At 36.7% G+C, this 25,693-nt stretch overlaps 1 protein-coding gene across 1 annotated transcript in view; it reads right to left on the bottom strand.

Moving 5' to 3' along the window:
- The window catches only part of ADAMTS6 (ADAM metallopeptidase with thrombospondin type 1 motif 6), a gene marked incomplete at both ends in the record, with an annotated part of 264,023 nt that overhangs the window by 14,463 nt on the left and 223,867 nt on the right, over positions 1-25,693 (bottom strand). Inside the window, 2 exons of the mRNA XM_080933513.1 lie at positions 7,434-7,638; positions 14,997-15,126. Of these exons, the coding sequence (XP_080789639.1) occupies positions 7,434-7,638; positions 14,997-15,126 (335 nt within the window). The remainder of the gene's footprint in view (positions 1-7,433; positions 7,639-14,996; positions 15,127-25,693) is intronic.

Here is a 25,693-nt window from a genome sequence, read left to right as displayed (position 1 = left end):
CCACCTGATAGTCTACTACTACTCCCCAATAGTTCTGCTTTTACCTCACAACAACAAACTTTATGAACTTTAGAGAAAACCACCTCACAAGGGTCCCAGAGGATGAGAGGAAACTACTGTACATTTCTGCAGATTCTTAGTCCACTTGATCCTAGTCAAAAGCTGAGAAGTGTTCACACATTCTTGTTCAATGAGTACACCAGGTCTGACCCTACAGAGCTAGCCACAAGCATTCCATGTGTATAGCCAGATACATACAATACAACTCTGGTCTTTACATACTATATTACTTAGTGTAATAATAAAATTAAATTTAAAAATTCACTTCTAAGAAAATACAAAAGGCAGAGGCTACCACTTAGAACAGGTTTATTCAGAGTGTAACCATCCAGCAAATTCTTCTGATCAGACAATTAGAAAGAACAGGAGAGTTTTCAAGGGTATGTCCAAAGAAAATAGGCCGTAGTTTTCAAAGATTAGATTAAAAAGATATCAAGCGTGGCTGTCTCTTCCCTGGAGCCACCTTCTCCCACAGTTGAGAGGTCTCTGTTTTTCAGAGGCAGAGGGTGCTGGCCTTTGAAGCTGTTTATTTTTCCTTAAATTAACCCATTTAGAGAAGAGCTAGGATTCTGGTAAAGTAAGGAATGGGAAACCCACCTTTGCAAAAATAAACAGGAATGGCAGAACAAACAACAGCCATTTCCTCCTTCCTGACCAAAACATGGCAATAAAGACAGTGTTCAACTAGACAGTAATGTCAGCACTCCCTAAATGATGCTCTGCGCCTGAGAGTTTCCTAGGTCACCTGGGAAGAGACAATCACAGCTATACAATCAGCTATAAACGCTTTTCCTCAGGTGCTAATCTCAGCAGGTGAACTCTACTTCCAGATCTTCTTTCTTTAGGCTTTTTTTTTCTCTTAATTTTTTATTATATACCCTCTGTATTTACATTTGAAATGTTATCCCCTTTGCCCACCCCACTTCCCTCCCCCTCCCCCTCTACTTGTCTTCATAAAGGTGCACTAGCTCCCAATCACTCTCTCCACCTCAGAGCCTTGTCATTCCCGTACATTGGGAAAAATGTGCCCTGCCTGGACCAAAGGCCTCTTCTCACACTGATGCCAGACACTGCTATTCTTTGCTGCATATGCACCTGGAGCCATGGGTCTCTCAATGTGTGCTCAGTGGTTGGTGATCTAGTCCATGGGAGCTGTGGAGGATTTGGTTGGTCGACTATGTTGTTCTTCCCATGAGGCCGCAATCCCCTTCAGCTCCTTCATCCCTGTCCCCCAGCACCATCACTGGGGTCTTTATGCTCAGTCTGATGGTTACTTGCAAGCTTGCTCAGCTGCATGACTCAGGCAGAGCCCCTGAGGAGGCACCCCTATCTGGTTCCTGCCAGCAAGCTCCTCCCTGCATTAGCTATAGTGCTTGGGATGCACATGTGGTGGATCCCCAAGTGAGGCATCCCCTGAAGATTTCCTCTTCAATCCCTGCTCTTCCACTTGATCCTGTAGCTCCTCCAGTGAGTTTTGTTCTCCCTTCTAAGAAGGACTGAGGCGTCCACATTTTGGCCTTCCTTCCTTTTGAGCTTCATAAGGTCTGTGAATTGTTTCTTGGGTATTCAGAGCTTTCTGGGGCTAGTATCCAATTATCAGTGACTGCATATCATGTGTGTTCTTTTGTGACGGGGTTACCTCACTCAGGATGAGAGTCTCTAGTTCCATCCATTTGCCTAGGAATTTCATGAAGTCATTGTTTCTAATAGCTGAGTAGTACTCCATTGTGTAAATGTACCACACTTTCTGTATCCATTTCTTTGTTGAAGAACATCTGGGTTCTTTACAGCTTCTGGTTATTATAAATAAGGCTGCTGTGACCATGGTGGAGCCTGTGTCCTTGTTATGTTTGATTCAGCTGTCTTGGACATCAAAACTGTGACTGTCTTCAGCAGGCACACGCACTGCAGGCAGCTTCTAGGGATGCCGCTGAACCTCTTAAGCCACCATTAAGAGCATCATTTCAGAGACCAGCAAAGTAGAATAAAGATGACAAAAGAAGTGCAAGTTTAATCTGTGTGGATTAACTTCTTAGGACATCTTATATTTACTGGAAAACTTCCACAATGATGCCGTCTAAAGGCCGTCTTCTTTGAGGGGATTGTGTGTGGTATTTCACAAAGTGCAGTGATCAGTATGAGCTGAGCCGCTCTTACTGCTGGGCAGATGCTCTTCTTGGTCTTCTCAAGGGTGATCTGGTACAATCTTTGTGTTCCTTTCCCTCTTTTCTATCTTCTGTTTTTCTTCTTATGTGAGGAAGGAACTCACTTTGTAGTCCAGGTAGATCTGGAACTTACTTATTTGAAGTTCAGGCTGACTTAAAACTCACAGCAATCCTTCTGTCTCCAACTGCAGGAATCACTGGCATGTACAATGCAATATTTGTGTTTCTGTTTAGTTTTTTTTTTAAACAAGATTCCCTTTTCTCTTCAAATTCTATTGTCCTTCAATTTTCAATTTCAACCATATAAAGAGGCTTCTGACTCTATTTCAGGTTCCTTTTAAGAAAGGAAAGTAGGCAGAAGTAAGGTGAGAAAAGCTTTAGACAACTGCTACAAACTTAGCAAGCAGAGAAATCATTTCCCAAGGGTGGCAAAGAAGACTAAGTCTTCCTTGACGACCTGAAGACAAGAACTGGGTGTGGTCCACTGCTGCTGCATTATGTTTACTTGGATCCCCAAATTGCATGAGAATCTGCACATGAACTTAAGGCACTGAGAGACCCTGTACCTAGCTGGTTTTGACTGGTAAATAAAGTTGCTGGGTGGCCAATGGCTGGGCAGGGAGACAGTGGTGGACTTTTAGGATTCCCGGACAAGAGACAGAGGAAGAAGGAGGAGATTCGCCATGCAGGGAGCCAGAGAACCAAGATGCCACGTCTGAGAGGCGCAGGGCAGAGAACATAGTTGCCTTGTAGGAGTCAGGGGAATGCAGAGTGAGAGGGCAGCAAAGATGAAATGTAGATTTCAGTAAGTAATAACTCCAAATATCGAAGAGGGGGTGGATTAACCACATGGTGGTTAGAAAGTGGCCCCAGCCATTGAGCTGTTTTGAGCATATCAAAATATAAAGTGTGTGTGTGTGTGTGTGTGTGTGTGTGTGTGTGTATGCGCTCATGAGTGCGTGTGTTTTTTTCATTCAGCAACCCAGAACATTGGGACCGGTTAACAGGGAGCACTGCTGCTGCTGGGATACATTTGAGTCACTTTAATTGGGTTCAGTTACACTCCAGAGTGTCTTAAAGTAACCCACAACTCATTAGAATACTTAATGAACCCCCTAGAGTGGAGATTTCAAATGCTAATGAGACATGTGACTATCTAGCAGAAAAAAGCAAGAAAGCTCACATTATGGAAATAACTCCAAAGCCCAAGAAATGTAACACAAAAGCCCTATCACTGATGCGAATTGTTTCTTGAGTATTGGGTATTCAGAGCTTCCTGGGGCTAGTATCAGCTTATCAGTGATCACATACCCTGTGTGACTTTTAACATAAAGGGGTGTTGAAATTTGTCAAATGCTTTCTTGGCATCTAATAAATTTTTTTTATTTTTATTTTTTTTAAATTTGAGTTTGTTTATACAGTGAATTACATTGTTGGATTTCCATATATTGAACCATCCCTGCATCCCTGGAATGAAGCCCACTTGATCATGGTGAATAGTCATTTTGATGTGTTTTGGATTTGGTTTTGCATTGATGCTCATGAGGGAAATTGGTCTGACGTTCTCTTTCTTTGTAGGGTCCTTGTGTGGTTTAGGTATGAGTGTAATAGTGGCTCATACCTAATGACTTGAGTAGTGTTCCTTCTGTTTCTATTTTGTGGAAAAGTTTGGAGAGTATTGGTATAGGTCTTCTATGAAAGTCCGATAGAATTCTGCACTAAACCCATCTGGTCCTGGACTTACTTTGGTTGGAAGGCTTTTGATGACTGATTTTATTTCTTTAGGGGTTATGGGACTTATAAATGGTTTATCTGATCCTGATTTAACTTTGGTACTTGGTATCGGTCTAGAAAGTTGCACATTTCCTCTAGATTTGCCAGTTTTGTTGGGTATAGGCTTTTGTAGTAGGATCTGATGATTTCTTGAATTTCTTCAGTTTCTGTTTTTATGTCTCCCCTTTCATTTTTGATTTTGTTGGAATATTCTCGCTTGTTTTCTACTTAGTCTGGCTAAGGGTTTATCGATCTTGATAATTTTTTCAAAGAACAAGTTTCTGGTTTTGTTTTTTCATTGTATAGTTCTTTATTTTCTACTTGGTTGATTTGTGCTCTGTGTTTGATTATTTCCTGACGTCTACTCTTCTTGGGTGTATCTGCTACTTTTTGTTCTAGACCTTTCAGGTGTGCTGTCAAGCTGCTAGAGTATGCTCTCTCCATTTTCTTTTTGGAGGCACTCAGAGCTATGAATTTTCCTCTTAGCCCTGCTTTCATTGCATCCCATAATTTTGGGTATGTTGTACTTTCATTTTCATTAAATTCCAAACAGTCCTTAATTTCTTTCTTTATTTCTTCCTTGACCATGTTATCCTTGGGTAGAACATTGTTCAGCTGCCATGTGTATGTGGGCTTTTTGTTGTCTTTGTTGTTATTAAAGACAAGCCATAGTTCATGGTGATCTGATAGGGTGCGTGGGAGTATTTGGATCTTCTTTTATCTATTGAGGCCTGTTTTATGACTGACTATATAGTCAATTTTGGAGTAGGTACCATGAGGTGCTGAGAAGAAGGTATATTCTTTTGTTTTAGAATAAAATTAAATCCAATTGGCTCATACTCTTTACTAGTTTCACTGTATCTCTGTTCAGGTTCTGCTTCCATGATCTGTTCATTTATGAGAATAGGGTGTTGAAGTCTCCCAATATTATTGTGTATAGTACAATATATGCTTTGAGATTTAGTATGGTTTCTTTTACGAATGTGGGTGCCCTTGTATTTGGAGCATAAATGTTCAGGATTGAAAGTTCATCTTGATAGATTTTTCCTGTGCTGAATAAAAAGTGTCCTTTCTTATTTTTTGATAACTTTTGGTTGAAAATAAATTTATTTGATATTAGAATAGCTACTTCAGCTTTGGACCATTTTCTTGGAAAATTTTTCCTAGCCTTTTACTCTGAGGTTGTGTCTGTCTTTGTCACTGAAATGAGTTTCCTATATGCAGGAAAATGATAGATCCTGTTTATGTATCCAGTCTGATAGTCTATGTCGTTTTACTGGGGAATTGAATCAGTTGATGTTAAGAGATATTAAAGAATAGTGATTGTGGTTTCCTGTTATTTTTGTTGTTAGAGGTAGGGTTATGTTTGTGTGCTTTTCTTCTTTTGGTTTTGTTGCAAGAAAATTATTTTCTTTCTTTTCCTAGTATGTAGTTTTCCCTCCTTGTGTTGGAATTTTCTATTATCTTTTGTAGTTCTGGGTTTGTGGACAGATATTGTGTAAATTTGGTTTTTTACTGGGATAGTTTAGTTTTTCCATCTATGGTAATTGAGAGTTTTACTGAGTATAGTAACCGGGTTTGGCATTTGTATTCTCTTAAGGTCTATATGGTCCATATTTTTTTTTTTTAATGGGAGGAGTTAAGGTCCTTCTATGTAGCCTCTGCTAGATAGCTTCAAACGCATAGAGGTTTGTCTGCTGGTCTTCTTATTGTTGGAATTAAAAATGTGCGACCACCACTTCCAACTTCCTAGGGATTATCTTTATCAAGTCCATTCAAGGAGCAGGGAACAGTTACGTACAGAGGTCCTTAATGAAACATAGTTAAGGGTTTTGATTGCTTCTGACAAACTCAAGAGGACTAATGAAAATTCTCAAAGAAAAGGGCACAATGTTTCTAGCGGGATATAATAGAATAGAACCTAATATGCATCCTGTTTCATTAACTTGAAAGAATCATTTTCCTTATTCATTTTCCTTAACATTAATCAATACTACAGAAGGACTTAGCTCTTCTATTAAAAACGTGAAGAGTTTAGAGTAGTCATTCTCAACCTGTGGGTCATAAGTGACCCTTTCACAGGAGTTCACTTGACACCATTGGAAAACACAGATATTTTCATTATGATCATAATAATAACAAATTAAAGTATGGTTGGGTGGTTATCACAACAGGAGGAATTATAACTAAGGGTCATGGCATTAGGAAGGCTATGAACCACTGTCTAATAGAGTGTGTATGTTTGCATGGTGTGTACATCATGCATACTGATGGGTTAAGAATTAACTACTTAATACCTGGTTAATTACAAGATCATTTTTGGGTGCCTCTGATTTATATTGTTTTGTTAACAAGTATGCCTGAATTTTATTTTAGTCAGATTACATATAATACTGACGTAAATGAAGACACTTGAGCTGGCTTTTTGTATGGTACATCCCTCAGCTTCCTTTCTCTTCTCTAGATATAAAATAGAAGCAACTAAAATTATAGATGAAGAGTTGGAAAAATAGCTCGGTATTCAAAGGTGTTTTTCTTTAAGACTGATTACCTGAATTCAATCCCTAAGGTCCACACACCAGAAGAGGAGAAATGACTTCCACAAGTTGTCTTATAGAATTTATGTATATACCATGGCATGATCAAGGCTTCATGTATACATATGTACATACAAATGAAAAAATAAATGTAATTTAAAGCTGTCTAAGCAAGTAAAATTACTCAGTTGGTAAAGGGACTTGCCACCAAGCCTGATGACCTGAGTCTAATCCCACATTACAGAAGAAGAGAACCAGCTCCTCTAATTTGTCCTCTGACTTTACACATGCACTGTAGCAGATACTCCTTCTTTATCACTCAAACAAATGTTAAAAAAGTAAAAAAATGTAGATATATTATAAGTTAAAACTGATTTGTAAAGAACTCATACTTAAAAATTATGTAATAAGCTACTTGGAAAAATTAAACATAAATGAAAGACTAGAAAAGGCCTCTCTTAATCCCCAGTATGTTTCAGGGTAAGAAAACTTCTTGACTCTTCCTTTAAATTTCAGTTTTAAATATGTCACCAACACTGAGTTAATGAGACACCAAGAAAACAACAACAACAACAACAACAACAACAAAAAAAAAAAAAAAAAAAAACAAAAAACAAAACAAAAAAACAGTTTCTAAGGGTACTCACCACAATGCTATTTCAAATTTACTTTACGTGGATTTCTTAATTAAATTAATGATGAGTTTCTCATTGAGTTCTTTGCTTCAAAAGCCTTTTACTTTTGGATGAGCAATAATAAAATGTAACACAGTCAAATTCACCACTGGGTAGCTTTTACTTGTTTAGCCTAAGATCCATGCCCAGGTGTACTTAAATATTAAATGTTTTGGTACTGATAATTAAGATATAGAAAAACATGCAGCCTCAAATTTCCTTACTTCAGACCAGTCCAAGGCTACCCACTGAGGTGGACATGACTGGTTGTTGCAGGACTCTTTCTCCACAGGCCGGTGTGTTAAACAGTCACTGTAGTCCAGTGTTTCCTCCTCAGAAGGTCCGACTTTCCTGATGCAGAGCACAGCCCTTGTGCGCATCCCACCATCACAAGTCTTGCTGCACTCCAGCCAGTCTCCTATGAACCATCTGAAGCAATACACGGAAGAATACAGCACATTGTGTCATGAGGGCAGAGAGACTTTTAGCTGAGTGGACTTCATGCTTTCACTAGGAAAGCTAACAACTCAATTGATATGACAATACACACATGAGAGCCATTACACAAGTCACTGCTATCCCCCAGTTACCACTCAAAGTGCAATGGGTAGGCATTAAAACAAGCAGAAAAAAAATTAAGACAAAGGACACCCAATGTGTTTTCAAAGATTTTTGCTTTCTCTCTTTTAACATTAATTTCCAAAAATAAAACTTATTTCATAAGATTTCCATGAGACTTAAATAATATATTTAAAAGTTCTAGAACATGGTGGTAAATATTTAGTAACTGGTTATCTATGGGAGGGACAGAGTTATGAGTTGAGTTATTTGACATTTTCTTTTTATAAAGTGTAAGTCTTTCACTACAGCCAATTTCAAGCTGCCAGTTTGATAGTCTGAATGTGAATAAAGACAACTTGCTAATACAGAGTCTAGGGAACAATAGTGGGGTGCTGTAAATACCCCACTGTGTGAAGTCTGGAGTGTAACATCAGGAAACAGAAAATTCTTTTATTATAATGACTCAGTAGCTACTTCTCTCACAGTGGGATCATGTCCTAAACTCCCAAAGGAGCTGAGGATGTTGCCCAATTTCTAGAAATAGTCTCATGAAAGTGATAGGATTTGATAGGCACAGAGAAAGGCTAGATATCTGTATCCTAATATTCTGCACAAGTGCAGCCCTAAGTCAATTCTATGAAAACAGAAAAGAAAAACTAGAGCTTCTTGTTTCCATAGTTACTGTAGGAAGAAAGTCAAATGCCTTAAGCGTGTCCTACACTTCTCCAGTTTCCGTTGTCTCTTCATCAGTGAATTCTCACATGCGCATAATTTCAAGAAGGGGTTTTGGTGTTACTTCTGCACTGTCACTCTACGGTGGGAGCCATAACCCAGTTCAGGCCCATAAAACTTCTTCTTCAGAATTTCTATATCTCAGCTGAAGCACAAGTAGTCCTTTCCCTTCCTGTCACAGAGGGGCATGAGGACACATGAGAGCTTCTCATGGTCATGTTACCCCTCAAACAGAGGCGCTGTGAAGGCCTGCTGATGCCTCTGCCCATGATTCTAGTATATCTAACCTTACTCACTCTTTCCTGAGCTTTGTGATGTACACCTTATGTATTCAAGTTAGCTCAAGTTGAAGTTTTATTTGCCACTAGAATCTTGACCAATAAATATATTATTATATTCCTAGTAAGCATGTAAGGTAGTCTGCTTTATTCTAAGGGAACAAACAAACAAACCAACAAAACAAAAACTAAAAATGACAGAAAACTAAGATGCTGTGTTAGAAAACTAGTTCTCCCAAGTCATACAAGAGCAGCAATGGAACAGAGACTTGGTGCCCATCAACCCCACTGCGCCTCACTTAGAATGCTGTAGAAACAGAACATCACAGGGTAGTTTCTTCTGTCTATGAGTATAAACCACACAGTTGTCATGCTTATGTTCTTGGGCATCCAACTATCCAGAGAAAGAAATGGGAGAACCGTAAGAGCCAATCCTCACCACTCTCCTGTTCAAAAGTCCACCGCACAGGAAAGGTAGTATGTTAGGACATCAGAGTGACAGCATGAGCATCCTAATGTACAACTACACTTAGCCCACCAAGTCAAAATGGCTTTTATTCAGCATTATTTGTCTTATTATTATTTCATAGAAAAATTGCATTTATAAATATCATAATCAACTTTGAACTTAAAATATATTTCCTAATTCAAAGAAATTTTTTCCTAAAATTTAACTTTAAAATTATAATTTAATGTTGAGTTAAAATTGATAGTGCCATAATTTTCTGATAAGTTATTTTTCAAAGGAGATTTAAAGAGTTTTCCTTATCTTTTTCCTACAATTGAACATGATCCCAAGTTGTTAGTACCATATTGGGTAAGGAGGAAAATGTGTACTGAGAATAATCATTGCATGCCAGCCATAGTGAAACGGATTCAGTTTGCAACAGTGATTTCATCACCAAGGTTAGGGGATGAAACAGAAATGTTTATAAGTCAGCCACAAAAGCTCAGTCATACTGCTTCTGGCCATGAAACCTTCAAATGTCCACCCAGGTGCTCACAGGCAGCAGGATTTAGGCGGCACTGCTGTTCTTTAGAACACAGCCCAGGGCACGCCTGTAGTTTTAGTATTCATTTATTTGTATTATTCTCTGCCACTCTTTTATGGTCAATAGTATTTCCTCAGATTCTCAGTCTGAATTTAACCACTGTACTCATCAACTTAGAATACATGGAAGTAAATTATTAACTAGTCAAACTACCAATTTCCTTCTTTGACCGTAATCACAAGCTTCATATCAGTTCCTGGTTTAGCAGTATCACACATCATATTCTCCCTTCCCATGTCTCTCTGAAAGCTGGTTCATGGCATGATGATGGATATGTCCTCTGTCTAGGTTACAGTTACGGCTTCTCTTGTTTCCTTCCTTACATGTCTGACACACTGATGGTCTCTTTATTTTCTAAATTCTCACCTTTAGATTCTGTAATAAAATACTCTGGGGATATCAGCTGTAGTCTGAGACATCTTAGAGCTGGTTCTTTCCGAGCTCTTTTAAAGGTCTAATTGATTTTGTTTGTTTGTTTCGAGACAGGATCTAACAATGTAGACTAGGCTGGCCTTGATCTTACTGAGATCCACCCGCTTTTTCCTCCCAAGTGTTGGAATTAAAGTGTGTGCTACTATGTCTGCCCTTTTTCTCAACATCTAGTGATAAAAATGTCTAGTATCCATTAGGGCTGAAATCAGGGGTCCCTGTGGGGAGGTCTGTTTACTCTTGTTGGCTCATTTGTTTTTGTCAGACAAGGTCTTATTCTGTAGCTCGGATTGATTTGGAGCTCATGGTAGCCTTGCACTGCCAGCCATCCTGCTTCACCTCCGCAGCTCCGAGACTACATAGACTACAGCAGGGTTAATGTGTGAAAATCTGAAAACAGTGGCTTGTTTCCTATGCAATCACGTCTGATCCTATTAGCTGATCATTATTAAGAAAACAGTCCATGGAGGAGGGAAAAGAGATGAAGTACATAAAATTTTGATCTAAACTTGATAAACCAGACATTTTTGAAGAGTTCCTCATAAAACCAGTTTTTTTTGTATTATAATTTATAGAAAAATGACAAAGCAAGAAAATTAACTGATTAAATAGTTATATTTGAAAAACATAGTTCTGAACTGTGTGTTCAATATCCAACATTTGTGGGGATGGGAAAGACAAAAGATTTCCACCCTTTATTTCACAATCCAATCTAATCACTTTTTATTCTCTACAAACACATTACAAAATTAAGAAAATCTTCAGAATTTGGCAGTATCATCTTTAATCAACAAGAGACAATTAATTATATAATCTATTATTTACTTACATTATGCTGTAATTTTCTTAGGTTTAAAAAGGTTATTTAATTAATAGGAGAGTAAAACTAAGATTGGATAGAATTGTATGCCATAAGCATTCTATAGGCAAATAATTTTCTCAATTCTTAAATATCAATATAAGAACCATCTTTTAAATTGTAACAGTTGGGGAATGCTTTGATGAAGCAAGCAAAGTTAGACACATAAAGTGTCACTAGACATTTGGTTTGTAACATTTGAATGTTAGTGATGTCTGGTATAATGGGAAAAACATCAGCAGAGATTAAAATCCTCATCCGTGAAATAAAAGAATTGGCTGAGATTATTCTATAATTCTTCCCAGTCTTAGATTTCATAGTTTTATAAAGAATGCTCATGAGTCTTTTTCCAAAATTAAAATAATACATAATAATTGTTCATGGGTGAGGTTCAATGACTCAAAATAATTGTCATACATTGAACTGTAAAAAATTCTATCAAGTAAAACCTAGCCCCTGGATGAAAATACATTTTTAACTGAGCCTAGTAGCACAGGGCTATCATCCCATCTAGTTGGTAAGGTGAAGCAGGAGGGTTCCTGGAGATGCACAGTGCATCCAAGGGCAACTTAATAAGATCATATCTAAAAATATAATGCAAAAAATTAAAAATGTCTAGCAACAGAACTCAGAGGATAGTACTTGGTACAAACAAATTCTTCCTGTTCTGGGCTTTCTTGTACATGGTTGCTTTAAATTCTCTGACTGCAATGTATGTGGTAGTTATTTTATATCTATTTGCTAAGATAGTCTTGAAGAAACCAAGCAAATAGTGTTGTGTATATTTTATTGATGTTTTTAAATTCTTGATTCAGTATTACTACAATGTATAAGTTTTTGCTTTTATATCTTTAATTTCTACAAATTTAGAAACCACAATACTATAAAGAAATAATATTTAAATCAATGATTTACACATATGCTCATATGTAAAAATAGTGTTGATATAAAAACACAGCACTATAAAGATTGAACTCTTGGCCTTTCCAATCAGATCCAACCCAGCTTCCTTTTCTTGTGCAGGGACACTAGCTTCCCATCTGTCACACCCTTCAATACTGGTGCTTTCCCTCCTACCATGTAAGCCTATGCCATGGACTCTGTTCTCACTGAACTCTTTAACATCTTCCAAATAAACACTACTAATACTCTTTTCCTAATAATGTATCTTTTTTTCTATTCTTCAAAGTCATTTCCTTTTCAATGAGAAACCTTATTGTCTTCTGTTTTTCATACATACCTATATATGCTCTCAATGTAACTAAAAAACTAAAAGTAGTTTATATTTGAAAAGATACTTTCTAATTAAAAAATACTTATTAGAAAAATATAAACTCCTTCAAATTATTAGATTCATAATTTGATTTATTCAAAATATGAAATATTCTAAATATATGAGTACACTAAATCAAGAGAAAAGCTTTGTAAGTATAAAAGAGTAGGTGAGACCTACTAAATATTATATTAATAAAATTAATAGAAATTTTATATTTTCCTAAAAATTTTTCCATCTTTTTCTGCTTCACTTTATTTTATTTTGTTGCTTGAGAAAGAACCTTTAGAATCACAGGACGACCTACTTTCTCTACATAGCCAGTGCTGGTATTGAACTCCTTACACTCTTGCTTCTCCTGATTCCTAGCACACGAACTGGTCACTACCATGCCTGGCCTATTTTTTGAGTTTTTGAAGTAAAAAATAATAAGAAGAGCATAAATAATATGAGAAAACATCTAACAAATTATAAAAATTATTTGAAATACAAGTAAAAGAGTTAATGTTTTAAATATATTGAGTTTATACAACTAATAACAAAATTATAAATACCTTTATAAAGTGAGATAGTGAAGAGAAAAGGTGAAGTTATTTGAAGAATGACTAGCCTACTTGACAATAAGGAATGGAAAACAGAGGAGCAATTAGATGTCACATCTTTTCTCTACATAAAAAAAACAGATGTTTTGCTTTCAAGCCTAGCACCCTGGAGTCAGAGGCAAGCAGATCTTTGTAAGTTCAAGGCCACTTTGCAAGTTCCAGGGCTAAATATTGAGACTCTTCCTCAAAAAAAATTAAAATTTCAGTATTCAGTTCAAGGAAATGGCATTTATGTATTGCTATCTGGAGTGTACATTCTTAAAATCTTTCTGGGAAACAATTTGACAATGTGTCACAATTCTAAAATGTTTTCTTGGCTAGAAATTGTATCCCTCCTTATGTTGCAGAGGGTACAATTATGTACAACATAGTTTTAGTGGCAAAACTGTTTAGTGTGGTGGTATCACAGGAGAGCAAGAGCAGAAACAGAACAAGAATTGTACAACACTGGATTTCAATTTAAATAAACAACGACATAAATACTAAATGCCGTCAAAGACAATGTTCAAAATATACTAAGAATTGACCATAACATATAAGAACTATACCATTTCATTACATATACATGTCTATGTGTACATAGAAAAACCTGGAAATAATGTATATTAAGATACTAATAGTAGTATTAGAGGAGTTCTTTTCTTTCCTTTATCTGTGCATCACATCACTGTGTAGAAAGAAAATTTTATTTACACTCACACTCACTCACATCTCGTCCTGCTGAATCAGAGCAGTCTGATGATTATCCCTAGCATGAGAATGACTAAGGGGGATCTATGTAAACCATTCCAAACATTTAAAATTTTTCTTTCATTGTCTGAATTCAAATGAGAAAAAAGAAACTAAAAAAGAAGCTAGCAAAAATTGACTAATAAAAATATGTTTCTTTAGATCTTTCAAAAAAGAAAAAAATCAGACTAAACTTTTCTTTCAGACTAAACTTTTCTAATTTTTGCATTCTCTTTATTATTTTCTTTTGAATTCCACCTCCCACCTTAAACAAGAAACTTCCTTTCAGAACTACAAAAGGAAAGGAATTAGGAAACTTAAATTTAATCAGATATTTTAATATGACAATTAACATTAAACCATGAAAAAGGCCTTTATTGAGGAATCTAGCTCTATAATGTATAGATCAGTAGTTCTCAACCTGTGAATCATAACTCCTTTGTGCGGGAGGGGTTTCACATATCAGATATCCTGCATATCAGATATTTGTATTATGATTCATTATAGTTATTAAAAAGCAATAAAAGTAATCTTATGGTTTGGGCACAACATGAGGAACTGTGTGTATTAAAGGGCCACAGCGCTAGGAAGGACTGGAATAGATATAAGGGTGAATAGCTTGTAATCTTCACGGAACTAGGTTTGAGAATTTAGGTAAAGCCAGGTAGTGGTGGTGCATGTCTTTAATTCCAGCACTTAGGAGGTAAAGGCAGGCAGATCTCGGACAGTTCAACACCAGCATGGTCTACAGTGTAAAATGAATCCAGGACAGCCAAGGCTACCCAGAACACCCTGTCTTGAAAACCAACAAACAAAAAACATTGAACAAATAAAGCAAACAAACAAAAAACCAAACCCCAAAACAACAACATCCCAAAACAGATGTAAACAGTATCATCCAGAAGCCTTAAAACACCAATTAGATGCCCAGCATGATATTTAAAATCTTGATTGCAGGGTATTAACTTGATGAGCTGAACTCACAATGACACAAAGGCATGCAAATCTATTGGGACAAACCTAGACCATGGATTTTGACCATCATTTTGTTTTATATAGTTTTAAAGATTTATTTTGAGATGAGTTTATAAAGCTAATTAGCAGAGAAGAGGAAAAAGAAAAGTAAATGGTCTTTTCAAAAACGTCTATGTACATATACTCTGGCTGCTTTGTGTGTCTCACTCGACAAGAACTACCATACAAGTTTACACGAGGCAACGTGTGTACTTGCAAATATAAATGTGAGATGAAGTTTTCCTTTGTCATACTTACTCAGGGGGGCAAGGCTCAGTGTTGCAGGCTCTTTGATTCTCAGGTGGTCTACCGTCAGGATCACAGAAACTGTTCTGGACAATGGAGTTGTCATCCAATCTTTTACAGACCACTTCTTGTTTTTGGACACCTTTAAAAAAAGGAATGGCAACTTAATTTGGAGAGTGATTTCCCATCCAAAAGGTGAGGCATGTATTGCGTTCCTCTGGGAAGTCAAGCTCACTGGGTCACTGCTGTCCTATCTGCTCTGAAACACCTGTCCATCGCTCTAAACAGGACAGAAGTGGTGCTGATTATATTAGACAAAATAATTGTTTTTTTATTCAGAATCACAGACGTCTTGAAGCTGCAGTTAATATTTCCATTTTTATGCACATCTTCATGTTTTCCTTAAAAAATTCTTAAACTTTTCAAATTATCATGAGATAAAATGTATTAATATACATCTTAGTACAAGACAACTCATGCATATTCATATGTATTTAAAGCAACAAGGACTAATTTACTTTCTGACGTTTTGTAGGACAGGATGAAATAAGGTGATTTTAAATTAGGAATACATCACATACATTTCACTTAATTCCTTCCATTTATGATTGCATCTTTCTAAGAGCTCATCAAGTTAGAGATCATAAGTAATGGAGCACTTTTGGACTACAAGAATCTGGCCTGTTTATTTTAACAGAGTTGGATACCTTTTGATTATACCACTATCAGAATAGCATACATAGCTCATTCTAATATTAATTTACAAAATACTTATTTTGTTGTTAAACATTAGTCCATGTGACTCATTAGCATAACTAAAACATTCTCATTCTACAATTTACAAAACTCTTATGCATATGGTCATGATTTTTGGCAGACATACCCAATACAACTTGCACACATTTCACAAAGTGTAATCACACACACACACACACACACACACACACACACACACACTTTTATTTATAAAAATCCTTTGTGAGAAGATTTGATATATACTCATTTTGCTTTAGGATCAGGAACCAAGCAATAAGAAATGTATATTTCATGATATCAAAAAGAAACAAGTGTTTCAGATCATACAAAAGACATAATTCATTATCAACAATTTAATCTTGGAAATGGGTATAAAAGCACAAATAAAGCTCTTCCCTGAAATTACCCTCCCCTTTCCTATGCACACTAAAGTGAATGGAAAAGCAGCATTCACAACATTCAGGAAGCACAGATTTGCACGCCAGCTAATTCTGCAGGTTCTTCCATCATTTACCTGCCTGCTTCCCTCTTTCCACCCATCCCTTTCTTTCTTTTGATTATTCTTAAGCTGTAATATCCTTTTTTTTAAAAAATGAATTTGTTCACAAACAAGTGAGTTCTTATGAAAAAGGATCTTGTGCTGAAGGAAACTTCCCCTGAAGAATTATACACCAAATACTTCTCCCAAGGCTGCTTACGTCCCAGGCATGTGTCAGTTGTCTTGTGTTGGTCACATGAACTAAACCCTTTGAGATTAGTTAAGAAATTGAGACGAACATCCATAAAGTCTACTGATCTCAGGAGACTAACCTTCTGTAGCTTCCATCTCAGTGGTGAGTTGGTATATTTTATTGCTTTTAGTGACTCAAGACTCCTAGGATCACCTTCAGTAACATATTTTTAGGGGTCTAAAATATAGTCCAAGAGTTTATTGGCAAATTTCTTAAAGTATGTTGTATTCATTCCCTCCCAATCTCTAGAATAGCAAATGACAGCAGTGGAATTATTTAACTATTGAAATTAAGGTTTTTGAGGGAAGAATGATTCACAAGAAGAATAGCTGTGATCCACTCACAGATGCTCCATGTTTCATCTGATCACCTCTGCATTGTGTCATTCCTGTGGGCAGATAACTATGTCTATGTGGCTACCTAGCCACATACCTCCACTGTTAGTCACAGGGCTTGGCTACTAACTGCTCTGACAAGCAACTCTGTCCAGTTGAAGGAAATGTTCGTTTATATCAAGAACAGGCATTGCTTTCTTAGGTTTAGCATGTATTTCTGAAAGGCATTAAATGTGGCTACTCTTGGAACAAAAATGCTGGCATTTAATACAGTGTGTTGGTTGATTCTCGGAATAGAACAAACATTGAAAGTACGAAATGGAGTCTGTGTTGCTTCAGTGTCAGAAACTGTAAGTTAGTTTCTAAAGGTTAAGATAAAAGTTCAATTTTTTAAAGAGTATTACAAATGTATTTTCTTAAAGCAGCCTTTATCAAGAGCAGGTCCTCTACAACTTGAATCTAAAATCACACTGGTATAAATAATTAGCAGAAATTTACATTTCACTTTTATATAAATTATAGCTATGTATGTACTTTCAAAATGTTTTATAGGTAATATTTACTGCTAAAAATAAAATAGAGAAAATCAAACTGACTCAAATAAACATTGAGAATAGTCTCATGTCATAGTTCTGGAGCCTAGAGTCCTTTGGTTATTTGGTAAGACTCAGTGATTATACTTTAACAATGCATAGACCCACAAAGTAAGTTTGCCACCTCATGTGGTTGGTACGTCATTCAATGCAACAAAACACAAGACACCTGTGCTTCTTAAACAATTTCAGACGTCACGTAAGCTTAGAAGTTGTCTCCTCTTTTGCTGTACATTCCATATAGCCTTAAAAATTAGGAACTAAGAAGCTTCTGGGGCTTCACCATTTCAGCATGCTATTTTCTGATAAATGAAAATTAGTGTCCTTGAAAGGACAACTAAAATTTTTTATATTTTACAAAGATAGTTTTCCTTATACTCACTAATTTTCTTCTAAAATGTTGTATCAATGTGGCATTAACATATTTCAAATCACCCACAGCATAATACTGTTTTCATCCAATGGCACTCATATTTCCAGCTTTTATCGCCACACCTGGCAGGTTGACTGTTTATCTGTTTTGATCTTAAGTCAGTATGGACAGGATGACTATAAACAAATGAACCTAAATGGATGGATTTTTAAACACAATCTTTAGGTCAAGGTGAATATAACTTTTAACTTTAGAAAGTAGAAAATACAATGAAAATAATCTAAGTGAACAAAAAAATGGAGTTTAGAATGTTTGCAAATGCCATGCCTCATGTACATATAACCTATTTTAAAGTACTGTGTGGAACACTGCTGAGTTTATTTTAAACCTCACTGCGATCCAGTTACACAAAATTATCATGCTTTAAAATCCATAGTTAATCACCAACATGCACAAGATGTCCACATGACAGACCAGTCAGTGCACACCTAATGGAAAAAGCATTTCTCATGGGTTAGTGGCCCTATCCCCTGAAGAGAGGCAGATGATCTTAGAATTTAACTGATGAAATTCAAACTATGTTGACTATATTTTACTCTTAAAAACCTTAAGTTATTAGCATAAAACTGTCTTTATGCAATCCCTCCTTGTCACAGAAAAGCAATAAAATTATAATTTATTTATTTTGATAATATATATTGAATTTAAACCTTTAGAAAGAGTTTATAATATCTAGAGCCTTTTAACTTAACCATCTTTCATTTCTGGTATTTATGAGTCTAATACAATCTAATGAGTAACAATTTCAAGTATAGAAGTTTAGACATAACTCTGGGCTAGCGACACACATTTAGCTCACAGTGCAAGGTACTGGCTTTAATTCCCAACACTGAGAGGGGAAAAAAAGAAAAGAAAGTACCCCTTACTTTTGGTATGAAGTTTTAAGTTTATCAAATCTTATATGCCAATAGTTTAAAGTTAGGATCTATTTTTGGCTACAAAAGCCTCTGTTCTACAATGCAAGGATCGAACGTGAATTACTGCTTTAAGTACACAATAGCAAATAGTTTTTAATGGCATTTTGTAATCGTATATAATGCAGGAGAAAGAGCAAGGAATCCACAGAATGGCCAGTGAGTACTGGACAGAACGGTATTTGTTCTCACTGTAAGTGGATGGATGACTCAGGTGAGGAAACCTCACTTCAGGCCAGTCTCCGGTTGAAACCTCAGACCACACTGACCTTCTTGGCTTTGATAATTAAATATCTTTACGGATCATTTATGATGCAGTATTTGAAGACATACTGCTCTTCTCATGTCAGTCACCATTTTAAAAGTAGAAAAAAGTGTTTGAATATTTAACTTGACACAGTGGCATGTGTTAACCCAGAAAGTATAAGGGTAGCAGTGACCAAGAGCAGGAGAAAGATTGAGGTACAGTCAATTCTACAAGACCAATCATTTCAGTCCAAAGTAGACATTATCAGAATATATGATAAAGTCAGTATGGGAAAGAAAGAGAGCTATAAATGCACACTTGGAATTGATAAGCTAAATGATCTCCAAATAATTGAACAGAGTGGCACAAAGTGTCATCTCTCTCAAAGAAACAGATTTCTTGAGCGGTAGAGAAGGGAATACTCAGGGTTAGTCTAAAAATGTGGCTGGTGGCTAAGGCAATAATTTACTTAGCCACAGCATGTAAAATAGTTAGCAACCAAGAAAACATTATATAACCACAACATACATAGCATATAGTCAGTAATATTAATTTAATTCCTATATTCAACACTGATAGCATCCAAAGAGTGACAAGTGCCAGGAAAAAAAACCAACACTCTTTGCTTTGCCTTCGAGTGCTGGAATCTGTCTGTTGTGTTGTGTGATTATTGGCCAGACACAAGCATTTGCAGGGCACAGTAGAATCCATCTGCCTTGAATCTAAGAGCTGGCACTCAGAGTACCAATCAACTCCACCCACATGGATTCCTTCTTCTGAAGAGCCTACTGCTCATTTTAAAAAATCTTTCAAAAGCTTCTTTTCTTTGCCTTCCCAGTGTTTTCCTTCTGTCCTAGGCAACAGTACATGCCCTGGGGAAACACAGAATGATCAAAGAGGGAACTGTTTCTCCAAAAATAGTGTAGTTTTCATTGTTAGCCTTGGTAGCAAAAGCCATTAATCCCAGGGTTTAGGAATTATAGGCAGGTGAAGCTCTGTGGATTCCAGGCCATACTGGTCTACACAGCAGCCAGGGCCACACAGTAGAACCTTGTCTAAAAACAAATATATTTTATCTTTCTGAACAACTTTATTTTAAAAAACAGAGATACGTGTACAGATTTTAAGAGCATAAAAGTATATGAATAAATTTTTTGTCAGTACTTGATTTTTTAAAGGTTTGATAGTATGCATTAAAATCTTACTAGTTACAATGAGCATAAAGTACTTGTAAAACAAGATGTAACCTGGAAATAGTCAAAGTTTTCTTGGTGTTTAAAGACTAAACATAATGGTCTCTCTCTCTCTCTCTCTCTCTCTCTCTCTCTCTCTCTCTCTCTCTCTCTCTCTCTTGGCCTTTGTTTTTCTTGAACTTCATATAGTCTGTGACTTGTTTCTGGGGTGTTCAGAGCTTTCTGGAGTTAGTATCCAATTATCAGTGACTGCATATTATGTCTGATTGGGTTACCACACAAAGGATGATATTCTCCAGATGGATCCATTTTCCTAAGAATTTCATAAAGTCATTGTTTCTGATAGCTGAGTAGTATTCATTTGTGTAAATATACCACAATTTTTGTATCCATTTATCTACAGAAGGACATCTGGGTTCTTTCCAGCTTCTGGCTATTATAAATAGGGCTGCTATGAACATTGTGGTGCATGTGTCTTTGTTGTATGTTGGAGCGTCTCTGGGGTATATGCCCAAAAGTTAAACAACTGGGTCTTCAGGTAGTACTATGTTCAATTTTCTGAGGAACTGCCAGACTGATTTCCAGAGTGGTTGTACGAGTTTACAACCCCACCAACAGTGGAGAAGTGTTCCTCTTTCTCCACACCCTCACCAGCATGTGTTGTCATCTGACTTTTTGATCTTAGCCATTCTGACTGGTGTGAGGTGGAATCTCAGGGTTGTTTTGATTTGCATTTCCCTGATGACTAAGGATGTTGAGCACTTCCTTAGATGCTTCTCAGTCATTCAATATTCCTCAATTGAGAACTTTTTGTTTAGCTCTGTACCCCATTTTTTCATAGGATTGTTTGATTTTCTGGTGTCTAACTTCTTGAGTTCTTTGTATACCTTGGATATTAAGTCTCTATCAGATGTAGGGTTGATTTTCTACATTCAACAATATTTTCCCAATTTGTTGGCTGCCATTTTGTTTCCTTGACAGTGTGCTTAGCCTTACAGAAACTTTGCAACCTCATTAAGTTCCATTTGTCAATATTTGATCTTAGAGCACAAGCCATTGGTGTTCTGTTCAGGAAATTTTCTCCTGTGCCTGTGTGTTCTAAGGTTTTCCCTACTTACTCTTCTAATAGTTTCAGTGTACCTGGTTTTATGTGGAGATCTTTGATCCACTTGCACTTGAGCTTTGTGCAAGGAGATAAGAAAGGGTCTATTTTCATTCTTTTGCATGTTGAGTGCCAGTTGGACCAGCACCATTTGGTGAAGAGGCTGTCCTTTTTCCATTGAATGTTTACAGCTCTGTGGTCAAAAATCAAGTAACCATACATGTGAGGGCTCATTTCTGGATCTTCTATTCTATTCCATTGATCCACGTGCCTATCTCTGTACCAGTACAATGCAGTTTTTAGCACAACTGCCTTGTAATATAGCTTGTGGTCAGGGATGGTGATTCCCGCAGATGTTTTCTTGTTGTCAAGGATGGATTTCACTATCCTAGGTTTTTGTTATTACAGATGAAATTGCACATTGCTCTTTCCAACTCTATGAAGAACTGGGTTGGAATTTTGATGGGGATTGCATTGAATCAGTAGATTGCTTTTGGTAAGATGGCCATTTTTACAGTGTTGATCCTTCCAATTCATGAGCATGGGAGATTTTTCCATTTTCTGATTTAATCCCCAATTTCTTTCTTTAGAGATTTGAAATTCTTTTCATGCAGGCGCTTCACTTGCTTAGTTAGAGTCACACTATGGTATTTTATATTGTTTGTGACTATTGTGAAGGGTATCTTTTCCCTAATTTCTTTCTTCGCATCATGTTTGTCCTTTGATTAGAGGAAGGCTACTGATTTGTTTGAGTTAATTTTATATCCATCCAGTTTGCTGAACTTGTTTATCAGCTGTAGAAGTTCTCTCGTGGAATTTTTGGGGTCACTTAAGTACACTATCATGCCATCTGCAAACAGTGAAGTTTTTACTTCGTTATTTCCAAATTGTATCCCTTTGATTTTTTTTGCTGTCTAATTGCTCTGGCCAGGACTCCCAGTACTATGTTGAATAGATAGGGGGAGAGTGGGCAGCCTTGTCGAGTCCCTGATTCTAGTGGGATTGCTTCAAGTCTAACTGTTAAGATTGATGTTGGTCATTGGTTTGCTCTATATTGCTTTTATTATGTTTAGGTATGAGTCTTGGATTCTTGTTCTTTCCAAGACTTTTAACATGAAGGGGTGTTGAATTTTGTCAAATGACAATGTGGTTTTTTTCTTTGAGTTTGTTAATATGGTGAATTACGTTGATGGATTTCCATATATTAAACCATCCCTGCATCCCAGGGATGAAGCCTACTTGATCATGGGGAATGATTGTTTTGATGTGTTCTTAGATTCGGTTTGCAAGGATTTTGTTTAGTATTTTTGCATCAATGTTCACTAGATGAGATTGGTCTGAAGTTCTCTTTCCTCATAGGTTCTTTGTGTGGTTTAGGAATGAAGGTTATTGTGAGATTGGAAAATGAGTTAGGTAGTGTTCCATCTGACTCTGTTTCGTGGAATAGTTTGGAGAGTATTGGTATTAGATTGTCAATAAATGTCTGATAGAATTCTGCACTGAACCCATGTGGGCCTGGGCTTTTTTTTTTTTTTTTTTTTTTTTTTTTGGTTGGCAGGCTTTTGATGACTGCCTCTATTTCTTTAGGTGTTATGGGATTATTTAAATGGTTTACCTGGTCCTGGTTTAACTTTAGTATCTGGTATCTATCTAGAAATTCATCCATTTCCTCCAGATTTTCCAGCTTTGTTGAGTATAGGTTTTTGTATTAGGATCTGATGATTTGGTAAATTCCCAAGTTTCATTTGTTATGCCTCCACTTTCCTTTTTGATTTTGTTAAGTTGGATACTCTCTCTTCTCACTCTTGTTAGTCTGGCTAAGGGTTTATCAATTTTGTTAATTTTCTCAAAGAACCAGCTCTTGGTTTTGTTGATTCTTTGAGTGGTTCTTTTTGTTTCTATTTGGTCAATTTCTTCTCTGAATTTGATTATTTCTTGCCGTTACTCCTCTTGTGTGTATCTTCTTCCTTTTATTCTACAGCTTTGAACTGTGCTGTCAAGTTGCTAATGTGTGCTCACTCCAGTGTCTTTTTGGAAGCACTCAGAAGTATGAGTTTTCCTCTCAGTACTGCTTTCATTGCATCCCATAGGTTTCGGTATGCTGTGTTTTCATTTTCATTAAATTCTAGAGAATCCTTAATTTCTTTCCTTATTTCTTCTTTAAACATGCTATTATTTAATAGAGCACTGTTTAGTTTCCATGTGTATATGGGCTTTTTGTTGTCTTTGTTGTTATTAAAGACTAGCCTTAGACCATCGTGATCTGATAGCATGCATGGGAGTATTTCAAACTTCTTATATCTATTGAGGCTTGTTTTGTGACCGATTATATGGTCAATTTTGGAGAAGGTGCCGTGCGGTACTGAGAAGAAGGTGTATTCTTTTTTTTAGGGGGAAATTTTCTGTAGATGTCTATTAATTCCAATTGGTTCATAACCTCTGCTAGTTTCACTGTGTCTTTGTTCAGTTTCTGATTCCATGATCTGTCCATTGGTGAGAGTGGGGTGTTGCGGTATCCCACTATTATTGTGTGGGGTGCAATGTATTTTTTGAACTTTAGTAGGGTTTCTTTTATGAATATGGGTGCTCTTGTATTTGGAGCATACATGTTAAAGATTGAGGGTTCCTCCTGACAAATTTTCCCTGTAATGAGTAAAAAGTGTCCTTCCTTATCTTTTTTTGATAACTTTTGGTCGAAAATCTACTTTATTCAGTATTAGAATGGCTACTCCAGCTTGTTCTTTGGGGCTGTTTTCTTGGAAGGATTTTTTTCTCCAACCTTTTACTGTGAGATAGTGTTTGTCTTTGTCTCTGAGATGAGTTTCCTATATGCAGCAAAATGCTGGATTTTGTTTATGTATCCAGTCTGATAGCCTATATCTTTTTATTGGGGAATTGAGTCCATTTATGTTAACAGATATTAAGGAATAGTGGTTGCTGTTTCCTGCTATTTTTGCTTTTAGAAGTAGAATTGTGCCTGTGTGTCTTTCTTCTCTTGGTTTTCTTGCTTAGGGTATTTTCTTCTTTTTACTAGGATGTAGTTTCCCTCCTTGTACTGGGTTTTCCACCTATAATTCATTGTAGTGCTCAGTTTGTGTTCAGATATTGTATAAATTTAGTTTTGTCCTGGAATATCTTGGTCTCTCCATCTATGGTAATTGAGAGTTTTGCTGGGTATAGCAGCTGGGGTTGACACTTGTGTTCTCTTAGGGTCTGCATGATGTCTGTCCAGAATCTTCTAGCTTTCATAGTCTCTGCTGAGAAGTTTGGTGTGATTCTGATTGGTCTGCCTTTATATATTACATGACCTTTTTCCCTCACTGCTTTTAGTATTCTTTCTTTGTTTTGGGCTCTTGGCATTTTGACTATTATGTGGAATTTCTTTTTTGGTCCACTCTATTTGGAGTTCTGTAGGCTTATTTTATGCTATCTCATTCTTAATGGTAGGGAAGTTTTCTGCTACGATTTTGTTGAAGATATTTACTGTGCCTCTTAGTTGATATTCTTCACCCTCTGCTATTCCAATTATCCTTAGGTTTGGTCTTCTCATTGTGTCCTGGATCTCCTGGACATTTTGGGTTAGGAGCTTTTTGACTTTTGCATCTTCTCTGACTGTTTTTTCTGTTTTCAATGTTGTCTTTGGTCCCTGAGATTCTCTCTTCTATCTCTTGTAGTCTGTTAGAGATGCTTGCATCTGTGACTCCTGATTTCTTCTTTGGTTTTCCAACTCTAGGGTTGTCTCTTTTAGTGTTTTCTTTATTGTTTCCATTTCCATTTTCATTTTCTTCTTATATTCCTTCATCTCTTTGGTTGTTTTCCTCTAGTTCTTTGTTTTCTTTGAGTGTTTTTCGTGTTTCCTCTTTAAAAGCTTCTATTTCTTTATGCTTTTCATCTCATTCTTGTTTAAAAATCTCCATCATCATTTTGAGGTATGATTTCAGGTCTGAGTCTTCTTTTTCTGGAGTGTTTGGCATTCTGCTGTTTGCTGTGATGGGAGAGTTGGTTTCTAGTGTTGCCAGGTTGCCTTGGTTTCCATTGGGTAAGTTGTTTTGCTTTCCTCTTGCCATCTTGTCGTCTGTGATTATATGTGTTCTTGTTTTCAGTGATTGGTTCCCTTCTTTCCTGTGTACCTGGCCTGTGTCCCTGGATCTCTGCTGTTTTTGGTGGCAAAATGCTTGAGCGTTTGTTTGGTCCACATGCAAGGTCCTTCTGGGTGGACCGGAGTCTCTAAGGCAGAGTTCCTGCTCCCCTGGACTAACCAGAGCTCCACACTTAGTGCACGCTAGGTCTAGCCCTCTCTTTGCCCTGGCTACTCGCAGTGCAGTTTCGCCAGACCTGTGTCCCTGGATCTCCACTGTTCTAAGTAGCAAACTTCCTGAGAGTTTGGTCCGCATGCAATGGCTTT

This window comes from Micromys minutus (genome assembly GCF_963924665.1).
Source record: "Micromys minutus genome assembly, chromosome: 20".
Classification (NCBI taxonomy): Eukaryota; Metazoa; Chordata; class Mammalia; order Rodentia; family Muridae; genus Micromys; species Micromys minutus.
The sequence above is the reverse complement of the archived record's forward strand: the minus strand, read 5'-3'. Positions and strand labels throughout refer to the sequence as shown.